Source organism: Urocitellus parryii, chromosome 11, assembly GCF_045843805.1.
Source record: "Urocitellus parryii isolate mUroPar1 chromosome 11, mUroPar1.hap1, whole genome shotgun sequence".
NCBI lineage: Eukaryota > Metazoa > Chordata > Mammalia > Rodentia > Sciuridae > Urocitellus > Urocitellus parryii.
Window position 1 is genome coordinate 29,046,468 of NC_135541.1, and position 22,947 is coordinate 29,069,414.

Sequence of the window (22,947 nt, forward strand, 5' to 3'; positions counted from 1 at the left end):
CGAATGCCCATGGACTCATCATATCAGGGCCGCTTGTTTCCCGGTCTTTCCATCAATATCCAACGCAGCAATGGTAAGGGGGTGGGGGGTGCGGAGGCTAAAGGGACCAGTGAGCGATGTGAGGGCTGAGGTTACTGCCCCGCCCCCAAACGACAGATCCCAGACTCGGCCGGTGATCCTTAGACCCGCTACACCCACAGTCCGTATCCCCAGGCTGCCAGTCGGCCGTTCCTATCCAGGGATAGAGCTTCTACACTGGTTGTGGAACCCTTTCCTTCTTTCTGAGAGTGGGCGGAGTTTCTTAGTGGTCTTCGGACCTCCCAGGGAAGTTAGGGCTGCTAGAATAACTTCCCTTCCAAAATTCTCTTATGAAACTGCCCTGCCTTTGTGGGAACCTCTGCTTCCTAGCCCCTCCGATTTTTCAATAAATATTGTGTAGTTGCAGTATGTGATTCAAGGTAAACGAGACAAGATCCCTGCTCTTGAGGAGCTGGTAATCCGTTCCTTTGTTTTGGTTAAGCAGGTACTACAGCTCTGGCAGATCTAACACTAATGTTAGGAGAATGGCCAGACGTGATCGTCAGAAATGAGTTATGGACACCTCCAAGTTCCAGATTCTCAGTGTTGTGATTAAGAACAGCGCAACTAAGGACTATATGACTCTTACTTAAACATACCTTCATTCCATCGCAGGCTCTTTTTAATTTTTGGCGTAGGTGTGAATCCTTATCCCATTCAGCTGGAGTGTTTTTATTTGTTTTGTTTTGTTTGTTTTGTGGTGCTGGTAATCAAACCTAGGGCTCAGCCCCACAGCTGGATTTAAGATCTATTCTCTGCTCACCACACTGTGGAATGTTCTAAGGGTGAAGCCCCATAGTGTCTCTCTTAGTGTCTGGTTTTAAAAAAGAAAAAAAAACTCATCTGCTTTTACCAGGTAAACTCCACACTAGGAGTCTCTGTGGGAGCCGAAAAATGAAGTTCTCAGAAGACAAGTAACTCTGGTCTTTTCATACTGTAGGCTTAATTCACAGTGCCACAGTAAGGACTGTGAACCTGGAGAAATCCTGTGTTTCAGTGGAATGGACAGAAGGAAGTACCACAAAAGGCAAAGAGGTAGGTTCTATGTGGTAGGTTCTTCTACCACATTTAATACCTTTATATGCAAAGGATCAGTGTGGAAATGGGACCCGTGAGACCCTAGTTTCTGGTGTTGTGCTATCCTCCTCACTCTTTTTTTTAGAGAATTTTTTTTTAACATTTATTTTTTTTTAGTTCTCGGCGGACACAACATCTTTGTTGGTATGTGGTGCTGAGGATCGAACCCGGGCCGCATGCATGCCAGGCGAGCGCGCTACCGCTTGAGCCACATCCCCAGCCCCATCCTCCTCACTCTTTAAAAAAAAAAAAAAAAAAAAAAATCCCTCTTGGGATGCATTGGGATATAAAAAGGTGTTCTAGTACTGGGTATCAAACCCAGGGATGTATGCATGCCAGGTAAGCATTATACCACTGAGCTACATCCTCAGCCTTTTTATTTTGAGACAGGGTCTCACTCAGTTGCCTGGGCTGGCCAGCATGCACTACTGTGCCCATCAAATTGGAATTTTATTTAGTCAAACATGTTCTCAATTGAAGAAATCCACAGCATGGGTTGTGTTTGTAGAAATCAAACTATAGCTAATCCCAAACCTTGCTAACTAACCTAAGCCAGGTTCTGAGTACACACTACCTATAGTATTGGTTTGGGTGAAAAACCATCTTAAAGAAACAAAAGTATGTTTCTGAAATGTTAACTAACAAGGCAACTTTAATGCCTAGCACAGGCTGGTAGTGCTGGAGCAGCTTAGGTAGAGACTCTTGAGAATGGGCTGGCTTGAGTGGAGCATGAGGCTTAGCTAAAATAGCCAGGCAGCACACATAGGGTTTAGTGAAAAGTTGGTCACAGACAGTGTAGGGCTGAGGGATGCTTTGGTAGCGGCAAAAAATGCTAGAGAGACTGGAGGGTCTTTATCTTTGGGACCTAAGATGTTTAGGTATTCTGCAGGCAGCAAGAAGCCTTGAAATGATTTTGAGAAAAGAGATATACCTTGGGCATTTATGCTCTAGAGGCATTTGGTGCTGTAAAAAGCTCACTGGACTGTGAATATAAAAAACCTGGATTCTAATCTGCCTCTGCTTTGTGTGTTCTCAAGCATATTTCTGTCTTTCTTAGAAATTTAATTTCCTTCTGGGCATGGTGGCACACAACTGTAATCCAAGTGACTTAGTAGGCTGAAGCATGAGGATTGCAAGTTCAAGGCCAACCTCAGCATTTTAGCAAGACCTGTCTCAAAAAAAAAAAATGTCTGGGGATGTAGCTTAGTGGTAGAGCATCCCTGAGTTCAATCCCTAGTATCCCCCCCAAAAAAGGAATTTAATTTCCTTATCCATAAAATGCAGGCAGTGAGAGTATTTCAGAGTTCTTGTGAGGACTTATAAAGCAAATGCTTTTGGACTAGTTCCAAAATTCTAGACCATGTGTTGGTTGCTGGGAATACAGAAACAAATAAGACATCTCTGGGCTATTGCTCGTGGAGCTTAATGAAAAGGCTTGCTTGCAATAGTGCATAGGTATGCACTAGGTATGCAGATATTTAGTTGGTCTATTTGAGAACAAGGATTCCTAGTATCTATATCTAAGGGAGCAAAAGGGTCCTAAAATTCCTTTCTTTCTTTCTTTCTTCTTTTTTTTTTTTTTTTAATAATCCTGGAGATCGAACCCAGGGGTGCTCTACCACTGAGCTATATCCCCTGTCTTTTTTACTTTTTATTTTGAGACAGGGTCTTGCTAAATTGCCAAGGTTGGCCTCGAACTTGCTATCCTCCTGCTTCAGCCTCCTGAGTCGTTGGGATTACAAGCATGTATCACCACATTAAGTTGCTGAGGGTCTTGCTAAGTTGCTGAGGCTGGCCTCCATCTTGAGATCCTCCTGCCTCAGCCTCCCAAGTCACTGGGATTACAGGTGTGACCACCACTCCCGGCTCCTAAAATACCTTTTAATCAGTGATAAGAAGTTCCTTGTGGTCTCTTGTTCATTTAGGAATATATCTCTTGTTGGATCTCACTCCAGCTCAAATGTTGCCATTAGAATAAAGTCCAGACTTCTTTTTTCTTCTTTTATGATGCTAGGGATTGCACCCAGGGCCTTGTAAATGCTAGGCAAACACTCTACCATCGAGCTACACCCCCAGCCCAATCTTGTGTGTTTGAATCTGCTGTGAAATTATGCTGGTAAAGTTTGAGTTGTTTCTAAAGTGTTGCAGGACCCTGATGTAAACCTAGAATTGTGACCTCATTGCAGGCATGAGCAGGTACTAGGGGAGGCATGAGCAGGAAGCTGTGACTAGGAAAGAAGTTTCTGGGCTCAGTAGAAAATGTAGGTAGACTTAGGGTTAGGTTGTAGCTGTCAGAAACTTGTTCCTGCCAATGAGATCCTGAAGGGCCCTTCATTTTAACTATCACCAGACAGTTCAAACTTGTTTCTTCCTCTGTGTCAGCTAGCAAGAGGTGCTTAGGGGACAGTGTCCAATGGGACCTCACTGCCCAGCAGAACAATAGGGGAGTCAAGTAGGCTAGGTCTACTGTGGACTACCTGTATGCCTGCCTATCTGCCTTCCTCCTCACCTCACATCACTGATATATATCATTGGCTTGGAAATCAGAAACCCATATCCATCTAGATGGTAAACCATTATTAAGGAATAAATATTTGTTTTATAGCTATAAGTACTTAGTGGAACTTAAGGTTGGTAAAAATCTAAATCTAGGGGTAATTTGGTTGCAGAGATGTATTTTTTTTTAATATTTTTAGTTGTAGATGGACACAATATCTTTATTTTATTTATTTATTTTTATGTTTTGCTGAGAATTGAACCCAGCGCCTCACCCATGCTAGGCAAGTGCTCTACTACTGAGACACAACTCCAACCCCCAAAGATGTATTTGGATTGAACATTATGTTGTTTTACTGAAACTCTTTCTTATTCCTTTCAGATTGATTTTGATGATGTGGCTGCAATAAACCCAGAACTCTTACAGCTTTTCCCCTTACACCTAAAGGACAACCTGCCCTTGCAGGAAAATGTAACAGTCCAGGTAGGTGCCTATCATCTTACTGTAGCTAATGTCATAGAGAAGTCACTTCATTTAGTAGCTCTTGGCTCATTTGTTTTCTAGGACTGCCTGGGACTTCAACAGCATGTGGGCCCAGGATATGTCCTTGAGAATTGTTAAAAGCAATATATTGTGGTCATTTGTTTTTCAGAAACAAAAACGCAGATCAGTCAACTCCAAAATTCCTGCTCCAAAAGAAGGTAAATTGATTTCTAATATTTTAATGGAATTTGTGTTAAGATTAATGTGCCTGGGGCACAGACTAGTAGAAATTGTAAAGTAGATTCATTGCTTTAGTTTAGCAGATGGCTTTATGTGTAGGCTGAGTCCTGCCCTGTGTTTCATACGTCTTTCTCAGTGAGGAAGATTTCCATCTATAGCCAACCGTAAATGACTGGTGCAACTGAAAAATTTACTTACTTGTTCATCTCGTCAGTGCAGGTAACTGGCGAGACTTACTGGCTTAGATATCTTTTCTGTAGAATCCAGAGCCTGGTGCTGGGGATGGTAGGAATCAGCCACTGGAAGGGTTAAGGTTAGGGTTAGGGCTCATCTTCCTCTGGGGAATAGTGTGTCTTGGAATGAGGCTCTGAGAAAAGGTCTGGGTTGTTTGGAAGTGCAGTTAAGCCAGATATAGTGGCTCACATCTATAATTCCAGCTACTCAGGAAACTGCAAGTTCCAAGTCAGCCTTGGCAACTTAGCAAGACCTGTCTCAAAATAAAAGGGCTGAGGATATAGCTCAATAGAGCACTTGCCTAGTGCATTCATGGCCCTGGATTTAATCTCTAGTACTGTAAAAAAGTGATGATAATAATAAATAAATTAAAAAATAAAAAGGCTAAGGATGTGATTCTGCTTGCCTAGCATATGAGGGGCCCCAGTACTGAAGAAGAAAAAAAGGAAGTGCAGTCAATAATGCTATGGAGGAGATAGGAATAAATTCTTACTGTGCCTGGGGGTGGGTGAGGGGTAAAGGAAACAGTGCTATGGAGTCAGGCAAAGGTCAGGGATATAACTAAGTGATAAAGTGCCCCATGGTTCAATCCCTAGTACCAAAAACAAAAAAAGTGCTATGGAGATGAGAGATTGGGGCCAGAAGGGAAAATAGCAATGCCTCATATTTTTGGAAAAGGTTGGACTTTCTCTGTAGAAATAGTCAGCATAACCCTACTTTGGCAACAGTAAACTGATTATAGGGGATTGATCTAGGCACAAGTTGCCTAAGAAATATAGCTCATTAACTCAGAGCCAGCTGTACCTTGCAGGTCATTGAACCTGCACAACTGTCCTACAGAGATTATCACTGCCCTGATATGATCCAACTATCATTTTATTTTTTAAGTATTTATTTTTTAGTTTTAGGTTGGCACAATGTCTTTATATTTATATGGTTCTGAGGACCGAATCTAGTGCCTCATGCATGCTAGGCGAGTGTTCTACCACTGAGCCACAACCCCAGCCCCCCCAACTATCTTAAGACCCAGAGAATGCTTGGCTGAAGCTTCAGATGCATGAGGGCCAAAATGGAAGATGATGCCATTGTAATTTTGGACAGGGCCTGGATCCAATGGTGCTGGCCCTCTTGCTATTGTACCATAGGGCCTGCAGGGGAGATGAGAATGGCAATCAGTGGTCCTATTCCATGTGTGTGTCCTCAAGTGCTATTGGCACAGCTCCTTTTTTGTTTTGGTGCTGAACCCAGAACTTTATAGATGCTAAGCACATATTTTTTACCACTGAGCTACATGCCTCCAACCCCACACCTCCTTTAAAAACAAACTAAGAGCTTTATAAATAGGCATGTTAGTCAATAGTAGAAATTAAACATAAGATTAGAAATCATTTGTGAGACCAGACATGGTGGCACGCACTTGTAATCCTGGTGGTTCAGGAGGGTGAGGAAGGAGGATCACAAGTTCAAAGTGAGCCTCAGCAACTTAGCAAGGCCCTATCTCAAAAAATAAAAAAGAGCTAGAGATGTTGCTCAGTGGTTAAGCGTCTATAGGTTCTATCCCTGGTACCAAAATATAAAGAAAGAAAAAAAGAAAAAGGAAATTATTTATGAAATAGGGAACTTTTAATAGTTCATGCTCTTTTTGAAAGAAATGGGGTATAGATGTTCCTTGACTTACAAACTTATATAATGAGTTATGTCCTAATACATCCATTGTAAACTGAAAATATTGTAAGTACTCAGCTGTGGGGTGCTTGTCTTAGCATATGTGAGACCCTGAGTTCAATCCCTAGCTATATATTTATAATATTATAGTTAAGACAAATATGTATTTAAACTGAGCGTGATCCAGCTACTCAGGAAGCTGAGGCAGGAAGATTAAACAGCCTGGGCGATTTCACAAGACTCTGTCTTAAAAATAAGGGATAGGGAGATAGCTCAGAGGTCAGTTGCTTGCCTAGGATGCACTAGGCTCTGGGTTCAACCCCTAGTATTGAAAAAAAAAATTGCATTTAATTCACTTAACCTACAGAACATCATAGCTTGGCAGCATAGTACATTGTAGAATATAGTACATTGCCTTCGTGATCTCATGGCTACTTTGGATCAGCATCTTGTTGCTGGAAAGCATATTTTACAGAATTTGGCTAGCATGGGAAAAGATCAAAATTCAAAGTTTTTTTAATTTTTTTTTTTTTTTTTTTTGTATTGGAGATTGAACCAAGGGGTGCTTTACCACTTAGCTATATTCCCAAGCCCTTTCAAATTTTGAGATAGGGTCTCACTAAATTGCTTAGGGTATTGTTAAACTGCTGAGGCTGACCTTGAACTTGGGATCTTCTTGCCTCAGCCTTCAAGGTCCCTGGGATTACAGGTGTGAGCACCAGCCTGGCTCAAAGTCAGTTTCTTTTTTTTTTTTTAGAGAGAGAGAGAGAGAGAGAAACTTTAATATTTATTCTTTAATCTTCGGCGGACACAACATCTTTGTTTTGTATGTGGTGCTGAGGATCGAACCCGGGCCGCACGCATGCCAGGCGAGCGCGCTACCGCTTGAGCCACATCCCCAGCCCCTCAAAGTCAGTTTCTAATGAATGTATATCACTTTCACACCATTATAAAGTTGAAAAATTATTTCAGAACAACATCTGTGCCAGATGCAGTAGCACATGCCTTGTAATCCCTCTATAAGAAAAGTCTGTGAACATGTCTCAGTGGCTTAGCGCCCCTGGGTTCAGTCCCCAGTACCAAAAAAATCAAAAACAAAACAAAACAAAAACAAATATCATAAGTTGGGAATCATTTATACATAAAGCCTTCAGTCTAAACCTGTGACACTCAGAAATTCAGTATAAGTTTTTACATGAGCCCATGTGTTCTTTTTCCAAATTTATGACTATATTTATGACAAACCTGATAAATTTTGTAGGTAATAAAGTATTTCTTACAGAGGGAACTATATGGATTTGTTTATAAGTTACTTAATGTCTCTAAACCTGAATATTCTCTCCCATGATATGGATATCTTAATATTTACCTTATAGTGTTTTGTAGTCATGGTGTTGGTGTTGGGGATTGAACCCAGGGCCTGTGCATGCTAAACAGACACTGTGCCTTGAGCTGTATCCCAGCCTTAACTTATAATGTGAGAATATTAGAAGATATAGGAAAATTGAACACTGGTAGGTACTGCTGCTGCTAAAATTAATAAGAATTGAAAAAGGTCTGCCTTTTTCTCAAGAATTGAAAAAGGTCTGTCTCTTCAGAATGATTTCAGATTTGCTATAAGTTCATCCATTTACCCAAGGTAGATGCTCTTATGAAAGAGATTTTTGGGGGCTGGGGATGTGGCTCAAGGTAGCGTGCTCGCCTAGCATGCGTGAGGCCTGGGTTCGATCCTCAGCACCACATACAAACAAAGATGTTGTGTCCACCAAGAACTAAGAAAAAATAAATAAATATTAAAATTCTCTCCCTCTCTCTCTCTCTCTGTCCCCCTCTCTCTCTCACTCTCTCTTTAAAAAAAAAGAAAAAAAAGAAAGAGATTTTTGCCTTCCAGAACTACAAGATTTTCAAGAATGTAAAGTTTTGGGGTCACTGGTACTTTGATCTAACATTTCCTTTCTTTGGGTTGAAGGAATATGAAATAGCTGGGCTTCTTTTCTGCTAGGTATGTTTTAGCTCACCAGTGTAGAATCTTGGAGCTTTGCCCATCTGCTCTCTTCTTGCCCCCTTTGGCCCTCTGGATCTTGCAGAACTGATTGGCTGTTACCTTGGGGTCTTTAGGTCTTCGAAGCCACTCTACTCGTATGTCCACTGTCTCAGAGGTTCGAATCACCGCTCAGGAGAATGATATGGAGATTGAACTACCTGCATCTACCAACTCCCGCAAGTTTTCAGTTCCCAGTGAGTAAAAAAAAAAGAAAAATCCCCATTTGAACCCCTGAAGCAGACTGCACACATTGTGCCTGTGCTAGAAGATCCTAGAATTCTTCCATTCTGGATTCAGTACTCTTCTGCCTCAGCCTTACTAACACTGTTTCCTTATCTGGACATGATCCCTTTTATTTTTTATTTTTGGTACTAGGGATTAAACCCAGGTGTACTTAACCACTGAGTCGAATCCCCAGCCCCCCCCCCTTTTTTTAGTTGTAGTGGAACACAGTATCTTTATTTTATTTATTTTTATATGATGCTGAGGATTGAACCCAGCACCTCGCATGTGCTAGGCAAGCGCTCTACTGCTGAGCCCCAGCCCCAGCCCATCTCCAGCCCTTTTTATTTTTTATTTAGAGCAGGGTCTCACTAAGTTGCCGAGGCTGGCTTTGAACTTGCAATCCTCCTGCCTCAGCCTCCCAAGCTGCTGGGACTACAGGCATGTGCCACCATACCTGGCATGACCTCTTTTTTAAAAAACACAGTTAAGGGCTGGGGTTGTGGCTCAGTGGTAGAGCACTTGCCTAGCATGTGTGAGACACTGTGTTTGATTCTTAGCACTACATATGAATAAATAAAATAAAGTCCATTGACAACAACACAAAAAATACTAAACAAACAAAAATGCAGTTAAGCCAGGCATGGTGACGCACACCTATAATCCTAGGGGATCAGGGGGATGAGGCAAGAGGATCGCAAGTTTGAGGTTAGACTCAGCAATTTAGAAAGGCCCTAAGCAATTTAGCAAGATACTGTCTCAAAATAAAAACTAAGAAGGGCTAGAAATATGACTCGGCATCCCTGGGCTTAATCCCCAGTACAAACAAAAAACTCGGTTAAAACAACACAAAAAAAATATGTGTGTGTGTGTGTGTGTGTGTGTGTTTCTATACATATACATAAGCACAAATATATATGTATGTACACACAATGCAGTGTATAAAGTATGGTGTGTGTGTGTGTGTGTGTATATATATATATATATTTTCAATGAATTTTCTCAAACTGAACATACTCAACACCAGACCAGAGCATTTACTAGCCCTCCAAAAATCTTCAGACTTCAATTCCTAACCCCCAGATACCTACAGTCCTGACTTCTAATAGCATAAATTAGCTTTTCTCTTTTTTTTACTTTATATAAGTGGAATTTTTTTTAATATTTATTTTTTTTTAGGTGTAGATGGACACAACACAATGCCTTTTATTTTTATGTGGTGCTGAGGATCGAACCCGGGTCCCGCCCAAGCTAGGCAAGCGCTTTACCACTGAGCCACAATCCCAGCCCCCATAAGTGGAATTTTTAAAATAATTTTTTAAGTGAAGTATTTATCAACCTTTAATAGATAAGCAAAGTAGATGCAGATTTTCTAAACTACATAATCCTTACACTTGACATGTATCGAAGTTAGCTAATAGGATAAAGGTAAGTGAAAGGGTCATGACCACATATGGGGAGGTAATGGGGCATTATGGATTGAACCTTCCTTATTGAATCCATGTGTTTAGTTGTTGCCCAAGTTCCCTGCTACCCCAAATGGGTAGAAAAACCTGGCCTGAGAAGACATGCTTAGGGCAAGTCTACAGAGTTCATGCCTCCAGGTATTTCCCTTCATGGGAAAGTCCGTATACCTCAGGGTATTTTTTTTTTTTTAAGAGAGAATTTTTAATATTTATTTTTTAGTTTTTGGCGGATACAATATCTTTGTTGGTATGTGGTGCTGAGGATCAAACTCGGGCCGCACGCATGGCAGGTGAGCGCGCTACTGCTTGAGCCACATCCCCAGCACCCTCAGGGTATTTTGATCTCGGAGTCCTGCCCCTGCAGAAAGGGGACTTGGGATAAGGGTGTTAGCTAAGGTGAAGGGAAAAGCCCAAGTTCTGCTTATGCTGGAAAGGCTTGGGCCCTTGCTGACCTGGCAGGCAGTATAGTATCCTTCCTCCTGGCCTATGACCCACTAGGGTCCAAATGAAGACAGCTTTCATGTACCTGCTTACTTCTCCAGTGACTCTTGTTCCCCCACAGCGGGCCCCCCTAGGCCCTCCTGCCCTGCAGTGGCGGAAATACCATTGACGATGGTCAGCGAGGAGGTGGAAGAGCAAGTTCACTCCATCCGAGGCAGCTCTTCTACAAACCCTGTGAACTCAGGTAGACACGCTAAGCTGTCTGCTCTTCTGTTCCTATTGTGGAACAAATCATTAATATCTATCCCAAATCTGGCCTACCTGGACACCTGAGTTCAAACCCTTTTGTCATCTTGAAAGCATGTTTTTCTGTGGCTATGAACTCTTTCACTAGAGGTGAAAGATTGGGCAGCAGCCTTCTGATGTAATTGATGTGTTAACAGCTAAGGTGTTGACCAAAACCTGAACACTCCGAGTGACTCAAGACCAATCAGAGCTGTCTTACCTCTTTAATTGTTGAGAAAATAACCAGAGTCATAGAGAGAGCTTGGATCAGACTGAGTGCTATTATCACTGCTCTGTATCTCAGGAGTCAGACCCGTTACTGCTTCTTGCATATAGTGATTTAAGGGTGAGGATCTAGAGAAGGCCTGTTTCTGGGAAAGATACAAGTCTCAGCAGACTGACCACACAGGTAAAAGATTGGGTTCCTTTTCTCCCTCTAGTTCGGAGAAAATCATGTCTTGTGAAGGAAATGGAAAAAATGAAGAACAAGCGAGAAGAGAAGAGAGCGCAGAACACTGAAATGAGAATAAGGCGAGCCCAGGTACCTTTCTTTTGGGAGGCTTGGGCAAATTTTGGGACAGGCACCCTTTACTGAAGCCCTATAGACGAGAGAGAGAGAGAGTGAGTGGCTCCAACGTTTCATGAACTCCAATCCTGATACATAGGAATCTAATTGATTTCTCGTCAGGATTCAGAGAACAAATACATAATTCAGAAGTTTATCTTCAGGCTCTCAGATGAGCAGTGCTTGATGCTAGTTGTCCATAGGGAAACACATGAAATGCTCACCCAGTGCGGTGTTGTGTCTGGGCACAGTTGCTGGCTTTTTTTCACTCCCCCTAATTTAATGTATTGCAAGGCGGGAACGACTGCAGTGGATTCCCTTTAGTTGGGTTAATTGCTCTGGGGAAGCCTAATCTGCTGCTGTGTCTCCCAAGATGTGGAATAGTGGCCGTTGTCCTACTTCCTAGGGTGGTATGGGTCTAGGCTCCCCTGCCAATTTCTGCTTAATTCATCTGTACCTGACTTCTCAGCTTAGAGCCAGGGTGGGTCTTTGCCAACTGTGAAGTTGATACAGAGAGCCATTGTTGCTGCCCCTTAGGACCACGTTTGAGAGCACTTAACAATCTGTTTTTTCAAAGCACGGAGCGCGCAGCACGCAGTGCGGGCCAGAGGGAGGGAGGGAGGGCGGGCGAGGGGAAAAAAAAAACAATCTGTTTTTACCCTCATCTCAAACAGGAGTATGACAACAGCTTTCCAAACTGGGAATTTGCCCGGATGATTAAAGAATTTCGGACTACTATGGAATGTAATCCACTTAATGTGACTGATCCTGTAAGTTAATCAAAAGAGCTCCTACCTCTCTTTCCTGAGTAGATATACAATTAAGGGACAGAAAACTTGATTTTATAGAATTGAAAGTATGCTGGAGTCTTCACTCACCCTTTATTCTTTGTTGTTGATGCAAAGGATTATACCCAAGGCCTCATATGCTAAGCACAAAATCTACCTCTGTGTCATACCCCCAACCCATTTTGGTTTTTTAAATGCCCTTTGGTATGTTGGAGGAATGGGGCCTAGGTGGGAGGTCCTGATCTTACAAACTATGCCACAACCCCCACACTGTAGATAGCTAGACTCTTACTAACATTCATGAAAGTAATGTTGAAATCTCCTGTTTCAGGCAGCAGAGTAAGAAAACTGATAAAATTCAGTGCAACCTCCTTGTGCTCTAGAGTGGTTAATGGGAGAGGCTAATGTCCTAATGTTAGATATTGTCTACTGCTGGGACCTGGGGAGAGAGTGTAGACAAGCTTTCTTTTGATATTGCTCTGATCCTTTTCCCTTTGGTTGTCTCCTCATCTTCTTGTAGATTGAAGAGCACAGGATTTGTGTGTGTGTGAGGAAACGCCCTCTGAATAAACAAGGTAAACTACTAAGTCAGAGGATTCAATGACTGAGGGTCTCTTGCATCCAGGGATTATCCCCTGAAATATTCTTCCTTCCACAGAATTGGCCAAGAAAGAAATTGATGTGATTTCCGTTCCTAGCAAGTGTCTCCTCCTGGTACATGAACCCAAATTAAAAGTGGACTTAACAAAATATCTAGAGAACCAAGCATTTTGCTTTGATTTTGCATTTGATGAAACAGCTTCAAATGAAGTTGTCTACAGGTTAGTCCTTGCCTCTTTTTTTATCCTTATACCCCTTCTTCCCCCACCACTTAATCTTTTTGATGTGGGACATTGTGGTAACATGCTCACAGACATGTTACTTCTGAGACCCTACCTGGCCTCCTGTATTTTCTTTGGTTCAGCCCTCCAAACTCTGGTTCCTGGCAATAGGAAGGCCCTATTTTGGGTCTGCCACATCCCCTTTTGCAACTTGAGTGGCCCATTCTTGAGTAGATCATGAGTGGGATATTACCCATTACACAATGGGGTTAGGTTGGGCAGGCTCCAGGGCTGCTGCTTTTTTACCCACTGGGCTTAGCAGATTCAGATAACTCCAGATATTCTCTGTATAGTACACATCCAGTAGCCTCAATTAAATCTAATGAAAGCCAAATAAGAAATTTAGTTGTATAATTACACTATCCATATTTCATGTGATCAGTAGCCACATGTGGCAGAGGCTATATGGCACAAATAGGGAACATATCCATCATTACAGGAAGTTCCATTGGAGACAGCACCATTCTAGAGCAAAGAGTAATCATTTGTTCCATAGGCTAAATCTGACTAATGACTCCACCTTTTTGGGGAGGGTACTGGAGATTGACCCCAGGGGTGCTCTACCACAAAGCCCTATTTATTTATTTACTTTTTTTGGGGGGTTGTACTGAGGATTGAGGTAGTACTGAGGATTGAAATAGGGCCTCGTGCATGCATTCTACCACTTAGCTATAGCTCCAGCCTCCTTTTTATTTTATTTTGTGGTTGTTTTTGGTACCAAAACCCAGGTACCAGAGACACTTAACCACTGAGCCACATCCTTTATATTTTTTATTTTGAGACAGAGTCTTCCTAAGTTGCTTGGGGCCTCACTAAATTCCAAGATTGGCCTCAGTCCTCCTGTCCCAGCCTCCTGAGCTGCTGAGGTTACAGGCATGTGCCACTGCACCCAGCTTATTTTGAGACAGGGTCTTGCTAAGTTGCTGGCTTCGAATTTGTGATCCTCCTGTCTCAGCCTCCAGAGAAGCTGGGATTATAAACATGCACTGTGTTCTCCTCTTTGTATTATGTCTTTTGCTGCAGGTTGTCAGCTAAGCTCATGTTTTTATCTTAGGTGTCTAGAGTCATAGGAGAGGCTGGATGGCTTAGAGTTGGGCCATCAGCTTGCTCCTGGCAGGTCAGTCTAATAGTCACCCTATCCTCCCAGTTAGTTGGTAGTATTACAGATTTGGTAGTAGCATTGAGATCAGGTTGGACCACTGAAGCAAGAGAGAAGTACAATGCTTAGAAGCAATTGAGGAACCCCAGAGCTCTGCAGTAGAAGGACTGTATTCTAGGGAGCACAAGAAGGACTGTATTCTAGGGAGCACATTTTTTTTGTTTGTTGTCTGATTTTTTTTTTTTTTAGAGAGCACATTTTGAGAACCCTCTATAACCTTGGTTTCTGCATCTGTGGATTTAATCAACTATAGATTGAAAATATTAGAGAAACAAAATTGTCTTTACTAGACAGAATTTTTTCTTGTCATTCTTTCCTAAACGATGTAGTAAAAACCTTATATTAGGGGCTGGGGATGTGGCTCAAGCGGTAGCGCGCTTGCCTGACATGCATGCGGCCCGGGTTCAATCCTCAGCACCACATACAAAACAAAGATGTTGTGTCCGCCAATAACTAAAAAAATGAATATTAAAATTCTCTCTCTCGCTCTCCCTCTCTCACTCTCTCTTTAAAAAAAAAAAACCTTATATTAGGTATTATAAGTAATCTACAGATGATTTAAAGTATAGCATAAGGTGTGTGTAAGTTATAAGCAAATGCTATCATTTTTATGTAAGGGACTTGTATCTGCTGATTTGTGTGGGTGCAGGGAGGTCTTGGAACCAGTCCCCCTTGGATACCAAGGTGATTATACAAACACTTCCCTCTACTCCATACTTTCTCCTAGGTTCACAGCAAGGCCACTGGTACAGACAATTTTTGAAGGAGGAAAAGCAACTTGTTTTGCATATGGGCAGACAGGAAGTGGCAAGACTCATGTGAGTATTCAGGTCTAGAAGGGAGAGCCTTCCTATGGTACAGCACTGAGTCTCTGAAAACGAAAACAATTAGTTTCTTGCAGAAAGTCCCCTCAGTGCAGATGCTCACTGCACCACACACACACCATTCCAGATATAGGTAGTACCTTAGCAGGTCCAGTTCCTGTTTTTGGTGTGGCCTCTTTTGGCAATAGAGCCAGTATTGCTCTGGCCAAGGCCAAAGGCCTTTACCATAGTCATCTACCTCTTCTTTTTGCAGACTATGGGTGGAGACCTGTCTGGTAAAGCTCAGAATGCATCCAAGGGGATCTACGCCATGGCCTGTAAGTAGTGTGTTCTGCTGCATCGGGGTTGGGTATAGAAAGGCAAGTTGCTCACTTATCCAGGCTCTCTCCCTCAGCCCGGGACGTCTTCCTCCTGAAGAATCAGTCCCGCTACCGGAACCTGGGCCTGGAAGTCTATGTGACATTCTTCGAGATCTACAATGGGAAGGTAGCTGGCAGGGAGCCCTCTTTTTATGCTGCTGGGGTCCCTGATTTTCTAAAACCTTGAAGTTGGCTAGAAGTGGTAGAAGCCAACAAACAAACTAGTTAACTGTCATATCTTTGGGCCATTCTGGCTTGACTTGTGTAGGAAGTTTCATTTGATCATGAGATAGTAGCCAAGCTCAACAATTATAGCAGAAATACTCCTCAGGGCTCCCTCTAGATGGAAGGTTTGCCTTATATATGCCCTTTCTTCCCTTGACACACTTCCTTTATAACCTTTTCCCCTGACTGCATTTTTATGTTCATTTCCCCACTCCCTATGTATCTCTTTCTGCCTCTCTACATCCCCTGTTTTTGCAGAGTTTCCTTCCCTAGAGCAGTGCCTAGATAATAAACATAGCTATTATTTACCATTAACAGGATATTATGTGCTAAGCACTATTCTATGCACTCTAGCTTGTCTTCCATCTGTAGAGACAGTAGAATGATTCATTAACTTGCCCAGCCTCATGCAGCTACTAAAGTAGCAGAGTTGGATTAAACTGAGGCACACTGGTTCAGATCTCAAGCATACTACCCTCTGCTGGCCTGATACCCTATCAGCTAGTATGCTCTCTGCCTTTCCTGCTGCCAACCCTTGTCTAAGCTGGAGCAGACACTTTAGGAAAGAGTTGGGCAGGGCATTTGGTGCCTGTGACTTTACCCTTATTTCCCCTGCCTGGCACAGCTGTTCGACCTGCTCAATAAGAAGGCCAAGCTGCGTGTGCTGGAAGATGGCAAGCAACAGGTGCAGGTGGTGGGGCTACAGGAGCACCTGGTTAACTCAGCCGAAGATGTTATCAAGATGATCGACATAGGCAGTGCCTGCAGGTTAGAGTTCTGGAAAGGGGAGAGGGCCACCTTCTGAAGCCTGATTCGAGTGAGGCCATTTAGCACATATAGCACTTTTTCCCCCAGCATGATAAGGGCTGTGAAGGCCTCTATTTTAAAGGATCTCCATGGGACAAATGACTTAGGGCCACAGACTCAGCAAAAACAGTTCAAAACAACTTAAATTTAATCAAGTCAAGCTTCCTGGCGTCTATGAAATTCTTGTTTTCCCTTCCTTTCTGGTGGAAGTCAGGAAGGAGCTCTGGATCTATTATGGGCTAGAAGTAATAAGGCCCATAGCTCCTCCATACAGAAATAGAGAAGCACTGCTAGGTGTGGTGTTGTATCCTGTAATCCCACCAACTCCGGAGGATGAGAATGAGGTGGGAGGATTGCAAGTTTGAGGCCAGCCTGGGCAGTTCATTGAGACCTTGTCTCAAAATAAAAAATAAAAACAGGATGGAGCTCAGAGGTAATGTGCCTGTTCAGGCCCCAATACCCAAAAAGGAAAGAAGTGCTGGCATGGTGCAGTGGTTGCTGGGTAGCTATGGAGGGCCAAGGAGGGGTTGCCCTATGCAGGGCCCTCAAGTTCAGACAAGTAGTTCATGACATCACTTTGTGTGCCCTGTAGCAGAGGCAGCTCATTCTTCCCTGGGTTCTTATCCCCAGGTTCAGAGATGGAGAGAGAACTACTGTCTAGGGAGGGCAGAATGGAAGTATAGAACAGGCAGACACAGGACTTCTTAGAATCTCTCCTGTTGTGGACTGGGGTGCCCTGGGAGCTTGTGACCCTAGAAGCTCATGTCCTTTCTTTGCCCTCCTCTGCCACAGGACTTCTGGGCAGACATTTGCCAACTCCAACTCCTCCCGCTCCCATGCCTGCTTCCAGATTATTCTTCGAGCCAAAGGGAGAGTGCATGGCAAATTCTCTTTGGTGGATCTGGCAGGAAACGAGCGAGGTGCAGACACTTCCAGTGCTGACCGGCAGACCCGCATGGAAGGCGCTGAAATCAACAAGAGTCTCCTGGCCCTGAAGGTAGCAGAGGCTAGCTAGAGGGGGTTCACCTGGTGTGCAGCTGGGATGGGAGGGAATGGGCAGCACAAAAGGAAAGAAGGAGCCTCAGTTGTTCCTGCTGTCCCACAGGAGTGCATCAGAGCCCTGGGACAAAATAAGGCTCATACCCCATTCCGTGAGAGCAAGCTGACACAGGTCCTGAGGGACTCCTTTATCGGGGAGAATTCAAGGACTTGCATGGTGAGTAATGCCACTTTGGACATGATGGTGCAGAGGACAGTTGCTTTCCAAGGAAACATTTAATACTGTCCCTGAGCTTCCTACTCAGCACCTCAGGCTGCCTGTGTTCCTAGGCCCTTTGTGTTTGTGTTCAAGTGTGGTGCTGGCAATTGAACCACCCAGGGCCTCACATTCTAAGCAAATGTTCCACCAGTGATCTATATCCCCAGCCCTTATTTTTATTTTTTTATTTTTTTTATTTTTAAATTTTTTTTTTTTTTTTTTTTTGCAGTGCTGGGGATTGAACCCAGGGCCTTATGCATGCAAGGCAAGCACTCTACCAACTGAGCCCCCCTTATTTTTATTGTTGTTATTATTTTTAATATTTTTAGTTGTAGATGGACTCAGTGCCTTTATTTTGTTTATTTTTTTATCTGAGGCAGGTCATCACTGAGTTGAGGAGAGACCATTCTCATATTTGCAATACTGCCTCCACCTCCTGAATACATATGTGCCTCTGAACCCAGATCATCACTATGTTCTTCACTGGGCTTCTACACCCTGCTTTTCAGCAACAGCTTCACTGCCCACCCAGGCAGAGAAGAAAGGATCTACTCCCTTTACTGTGTAAAGACACAGGTCTTGATTTTGGGAGAGGTCATTCCTACCTTACCTAGTGAGAAAAGAGGCCCAGAATTCAGAAGATAGACTAAAGGGGAAGCACGAGAGGGAAGCCCTCATCTCTTTCTGGGCTTCCTTCAAGTTTATTGACTCCCAGTCTAGGAAATAGACTGGAGCATGAAGCTATTGTCTCTATTAACTTGTTATCCCCTTCCCTATTTTATCTCCCAAGTCCTTCTAAGTGAGGCCTGTCATCTCTCCTCTCCAAGGAATATCCTCACTCCTGCCTTTTCATGAGGAAGGAGGGCTTTTTTGACTAAGCTCTTTTTTTTTAACCCCCAATACCCCAGTGCCTTGGACATGCTAGGCAAGCATGCCTATCACTGACCCACCCCTCAACCCCTTTGACTAAGCTCTAAACTCTCTTCCCTGAGGCATTATCCCACAACCTGGGTGAGCTGAAATTTCCAATAGGAGCTACAGCACTTTGGAATGTAACCTTGGTAGAGGGGATAAATAAAGCAAAAGATAGTTAGTTGGGTGTGGTGGTACATGTCTGTAATTCCAGCAACTCTTAAAGAGACTGAGACAGGAGGATCACAAGTTGAAAGCCAGCCTCAGCAATTTAGCAAGACCCTGTCTCAAAATAAAAAGGGTTGGGAATGTGACTCAGTGGTTAAGCAACCCTGGGTTTAATCCCTGGTACCAAAAAAAAAAAAAGATAATTAGGTGTGCCTTTAAAAGTAGAGAACCAAGCCAAGCATGGTAATAACCTATAGTCACAGCTACTCAGCTACTAGTGTGGCCAAGAATCACTTGAGCCCAAAAGGATCCAGCCTGGACCTGGGCAGAGTGGCACACATCTGTAATCCCAGCGGCTATGGAGGCTGAGGCAGGAAGATTCCGAGTTCAAATCTAGCCTCAGCAATTTAGCAAGGTCCTAAGCAACTCTATGAGGCCCTGTCTCAAAATAAAAAGTAAAAAGGCTAGGGATGTGGCTCAGTGGTTAAGCGCACTGGGTTCAATCCCTGCTACCAAAAAAAAAAAAGGCAGGGTGCCATTTTTTTTTTTTTAAGATGTTGAACCTTTATTTTATTCATTTATTTGTATGTGGTGCTGAGAATCGAACCCAGTGCCTCACACATGCTAGGCAAGCAGTCTATCACTGAGCCACAACCCCAGCCCTCAGGTACCAATTTTTAAAGCAACTTAATTTGCAAGTGTTTAACTTGCCCAATGGGGCAAGTTGCCTAGCACAGCATGGATGCTAAATGAGTCCTCCTACCTTACCACGTAGGTCTCCTGGCATTTACTCCAGGAGTAAGCTGTCTTGCACCTTCACCCTGTGATTCTGAATCTCTAAACCACCCTTTCCTCTTTTGTAGATTGCTATGATCTCACCAGGCATAAGCTCCTGTGAATATACTTTAAATACACTAAGATATGCTGACAGGTATGAGGACCTACAGCCAGGTGGGATGGGGAAAGGAATAACATTGATGAGAAAGGAGGAGACTGGGGGCTCCCAGTGTCTACTCTATACCTGTCTCTGACTTAGTGGGAGGTGGGAGGTGCTAGATCCATCCCAATCCCCTGCAGTGTGTGAGTCTTGTCCAGTCCAGCTTCAGATTATGCCACCTCTTCTTGACTGAAGGCAGTTTGCAGCCTAAGTGGTGCTGCACTCCTGTGATGAGTGTAAGGGACTGCCATGGGATTTGAGACCTTCTTATTTCCTCAGAGTCAAGGAGCTGAGTCCCCACAGTGGGCCCAGTGGAGAGCAGCCAACTCAAATGGAAACAGAAGAGATGGAAGCCAGCTCTAATGGGCCGCTGATCACAGGCAATAATGTAAGGGGGCTGGTGGGACCAGGCAAGAGGGAAGCATGACTTGCTGAAGTGGAAACTGGCCACACTCTGCATACTGTTGTCTCTCTCATTTTGGTTCATTAGTTCTCCAAAGAAGAGGAGGAACTATCTTCCCAGATGTCCAGCTTTAATGAAGCCATGACACAGATCAGGGAGCTGGAGGAGAGGGCCATGGAAGAGCTCAAGGAGATTATTCAGGTGGGAACAGGCCCTGAACAGGAAGAGACCGCATATCCATCTGGAATGTGACTGGAGTTCTGTTCCCACAGGAATTTAGGTTGGGATTATAAGAGGCATTCCTAAATCTCTACCTATCTAGTGTTCTCCTGGGGTAGCTAATTACCACACCACCCTCTTTTCCAGCCTGACACTATAGAATTTCCTGCATTATCCTAGCTGCAGCTAGTCTCCTTCCTCCATGTTCCTGAATGAGGGTTTAAAGAGTCATTTATGCAGAGATCTTACTTATTCAGTGAATGTTCCAGTTCCTATACTAAAACCATGACCTAAAACATCAGATACAGGTAGTATGCCCTAAAGTGATATTTCTTTGTGAAAGTCATTTAGCCTCACTTGCTTACTTGAGCCTCAGTTTCTTCATTCCTAAAATGGATAAGACAGGATGGTGTCATTAAGGATTATGTGACATGCTTATAAGGCATCAGCATAGTGCCTAACATTGAATTGAGTTAACTGGCAGATGATACTGCTGTTCTGATCCCTGCTATTGGGGAAAGGCACAAAAGTGTATCTTAACAGTGGGTCTCTCTGAGGAATACAGAGTGGAAACAAGAATTTGAAGCACTTGTGAGGCTGGACTGTGAAAGATAAGGTTTAGGCAGGTCCTACCTTCCTAGAGTGTTCAGGGGTACTGAGGTTTGAAAGGACATAGCACTTTTAACAATAATGTGGTCAGAACAAAACATGATAGAGGGGGCTGGGGATGTGGCTCAAGTGGTAGCACGCTTGCGCAGGGCAATGGGTTCGATCCTCAGCACCACAAAAAAATAAAATAAAGATGTTGTGTCCACTGAAAACTAAAAAATAAATATTTTAAAAAATTCTCTCTCTTAAAAAAATAAAAATGATAGAGGGAGATTGAGGCTATGAACAGGTGAGCAGGACCCTGGGCATGTACTTCATTATGAAGGCAGTGGAGGTTTTAGAAGGGATTTAAATAGAGTGGTGATGTGGTCCTAGAGTTTTGCTCTATTTTATATGGTATTAGGAATTGAACCCAGGATGCTTTGCCACTGAACTACATACCCAACACTTTTTTTAAAATTCTGAGATGGGGGTCTTACTAAGTTGCCCAGGCTGGCCTCAAACTTGTGATCCTCCTGCCATTAGCCTCCCAAATTACTGGGATTATAGGCATGTATCACCACATCTAGCTGCTCATAGAGTTCTCGATATATCACTGTGGCCAAGGGTATAGCGCTTGCCTAGCATGTGCAAGGCCTTGGGTTCATCCCAAGACTGTTTTTTTTTTGTTTTTTTTTAAAGGCTGAGTATTATTGGCACATGCCTGTAATCCCAGTGATTCAGGAGGCTGAGTCAGGAGAATCACAAGTTCAAAGCCAGCCTCAGCAACTTAGCAACGCCCTAAGCAATTTAGACCCTGTCTCAAAATAAAAAGGGTCAGAGGGATGTAGCTTAATGGTAAAACACCTCTAGGTCAAATCCTCCACACTCTTCCTTCAAAAAAGGTTTTCCAGGGCTGGGGTTTGGCTCAATAGTAGAACACATGCCTAACATGTGTGAGGCACTGGGTTTGATCCTTAGCACCATAAATAAATAAGTAAATAAATAAGGGTATTGTCCCCATCTACAACTAAATATATATATATATATAATTATTATTAAAGAAAGGTTTTCCCAGGGAAAAGGGTCAGGAGACAGTGTATAGACCATGGATAGAGGTATGGCATCTTACACAGGCATCTGCATTGCAGATGTTTGGGGCCCAGGAATAATTTGCTGAAGTATTTGGTCATTATTGAATCTACAAGGTCTTCCCTGTGTTTTTACAGCAAGGACCAGGCTGGCTTGAGCTCTCTGAGATATCTGAGCAACCAGACTATGATCTGGAGACCTTTGTGAACAAAGCAGAATATGCTGTGGCCCAGCAAGCCAAGCACCTCTCAGCCTTTCAAGGTGGGTGTAGCTCCTTCTGTGCATTGGGCAGTGGTGACCTGCTGGCTTCTGGGCAATGCAGGGGATGTCAACTCTGCCCTGAGTGAATGGGGGCCTCTTAGATTCTCATTAATTCCTCATACACCACTGCCCCTTCCTTCCAGATGTCATCAAGGCTTTGCGCCTGGCCATGCAGCTGGAAGAGCAGGCTAGCAAACAAATGAACAGCAAGAAACGGCCCCAGTGACAACTGCAAATAAAGATCTGTTTGGTCTTCACACCCAGCCTCCACTCTGCCCCTCCCTGTCCCTCCCCAGTCAACTTTGAGCACCTGGTGAATTGGTCAGGATCTGAGCTGGGGCAGGTTTTGGTCAATGCCAAGTGTGAGGGCATTCAGCCCAGGGCAGCTGGGGTGGGAAGCACTATACTTTCCTTTTTCCTCATTTGGGAGCAGGAGAAAGGTGCTTTTAGTTACCATGTAAAATTGCCCTTCTCTCCCTCAAGATCAAGTGCTTTCTTGGTAGTTTTTCCTGAGGTAGCATCCTGCTTGCATGGACTGGCTGCCGGTGGAGGCTTCCCATGGTTGTTCTGGCTCTGAGGAGAGAGAAAAGGAGCCTTAGTCCATTTCTTTCTTGGCTCTGGCCTGCCTTCCACACCCTTGGCCCGAGCACTTAAATGTCTTGTACTTTAAGAAAAGTTTCTGGGAGGGATCTCTGCTTTCCTTGCAGTTTTTTAGGCCCAAGAGTATCGCTGTTCTTTCTGTTTTATGTTTGTACATCGTGTCTAACAA

At 43.5% G+C, this 22,947-nt stretch overlaps 1 protein-coding gene across 2 annotated transcripts; it reads left to right on the forward strand.

Annotated features, from left to right (window-relative positions):
- Positions 1–3: 3 nt before the first annotated feature.
- On the forward strand, positions 4–22,461 carry Kif2c (kinesin family member 2C). 2 transcript variants are annotated; one of them, XM_026397764.1, is made up of 21 exons: positions 4–73; positions 1,019–1,113; positions 4,034–4,135; positions 4,305–4,353; positions 8,393–8,512; positions 10,569–10,691; positions 11,173–11,273; positions 11,972–12,067; positions 12,606–12,660; positions 12,744–12,906; positions 14,853–14,943; positions 15,203–15,266; positions 15,344–15,435; positions 16,159–16,301; positions 17,133–17,337; positions 17,446–17,556; positions 19,542–19,609; positions 19,895–20,003; positions 20,106–20,219; positions 22,055–22,178; positions 22,322–22,461. In XM_026397764.1, the coding sequence occupies exons 1-21, from the start codon at positions 4–6 to the stop codon at positions 22,402–22,404; spliced, it is 2,178 nt and encodes a 725-aa protein (XP_026253549.1). In that variant the 3' UTR covers positions 22,405–22,461. The 2 variants fall into 2 exon arrangements, with proteins under 2 accessions (XP_026253549.1, XP_026253550.1); XM_026397765.1 differs by lacking the exon at positions 10,569–10,691.
- Positions 22,462–22,947: the final 486 nt, after the last annotated feature.

What these genes read in the sequence shown, in the direction of transcription:
- Kif2c (XM_026397764.1), top strand. Translation starts at nt 4, where the DNA reads ATGCCCATGGACTCATCATATCAGGGCCGCTTGTTTCCCGGTCTTTCC. An exon ending in AGAATTCAAGGACTTGCATG is followed by an intron (nt 17,557 to 19,541) that starts GTGAGTAATGCC and finishes CCTCTTTTGTAG; the next exon opens with ATTGCTATGATCTCACCAGG. An exon ending in AGCTCAAGGAGATTATTCAG is followed by an intron (nt 20,220 to 22,054) that starts GTGGGAACAGGC and finishes GTGTTTTTACAG; the next exon opens with CAAGGACCAGGCTGGCTTGA.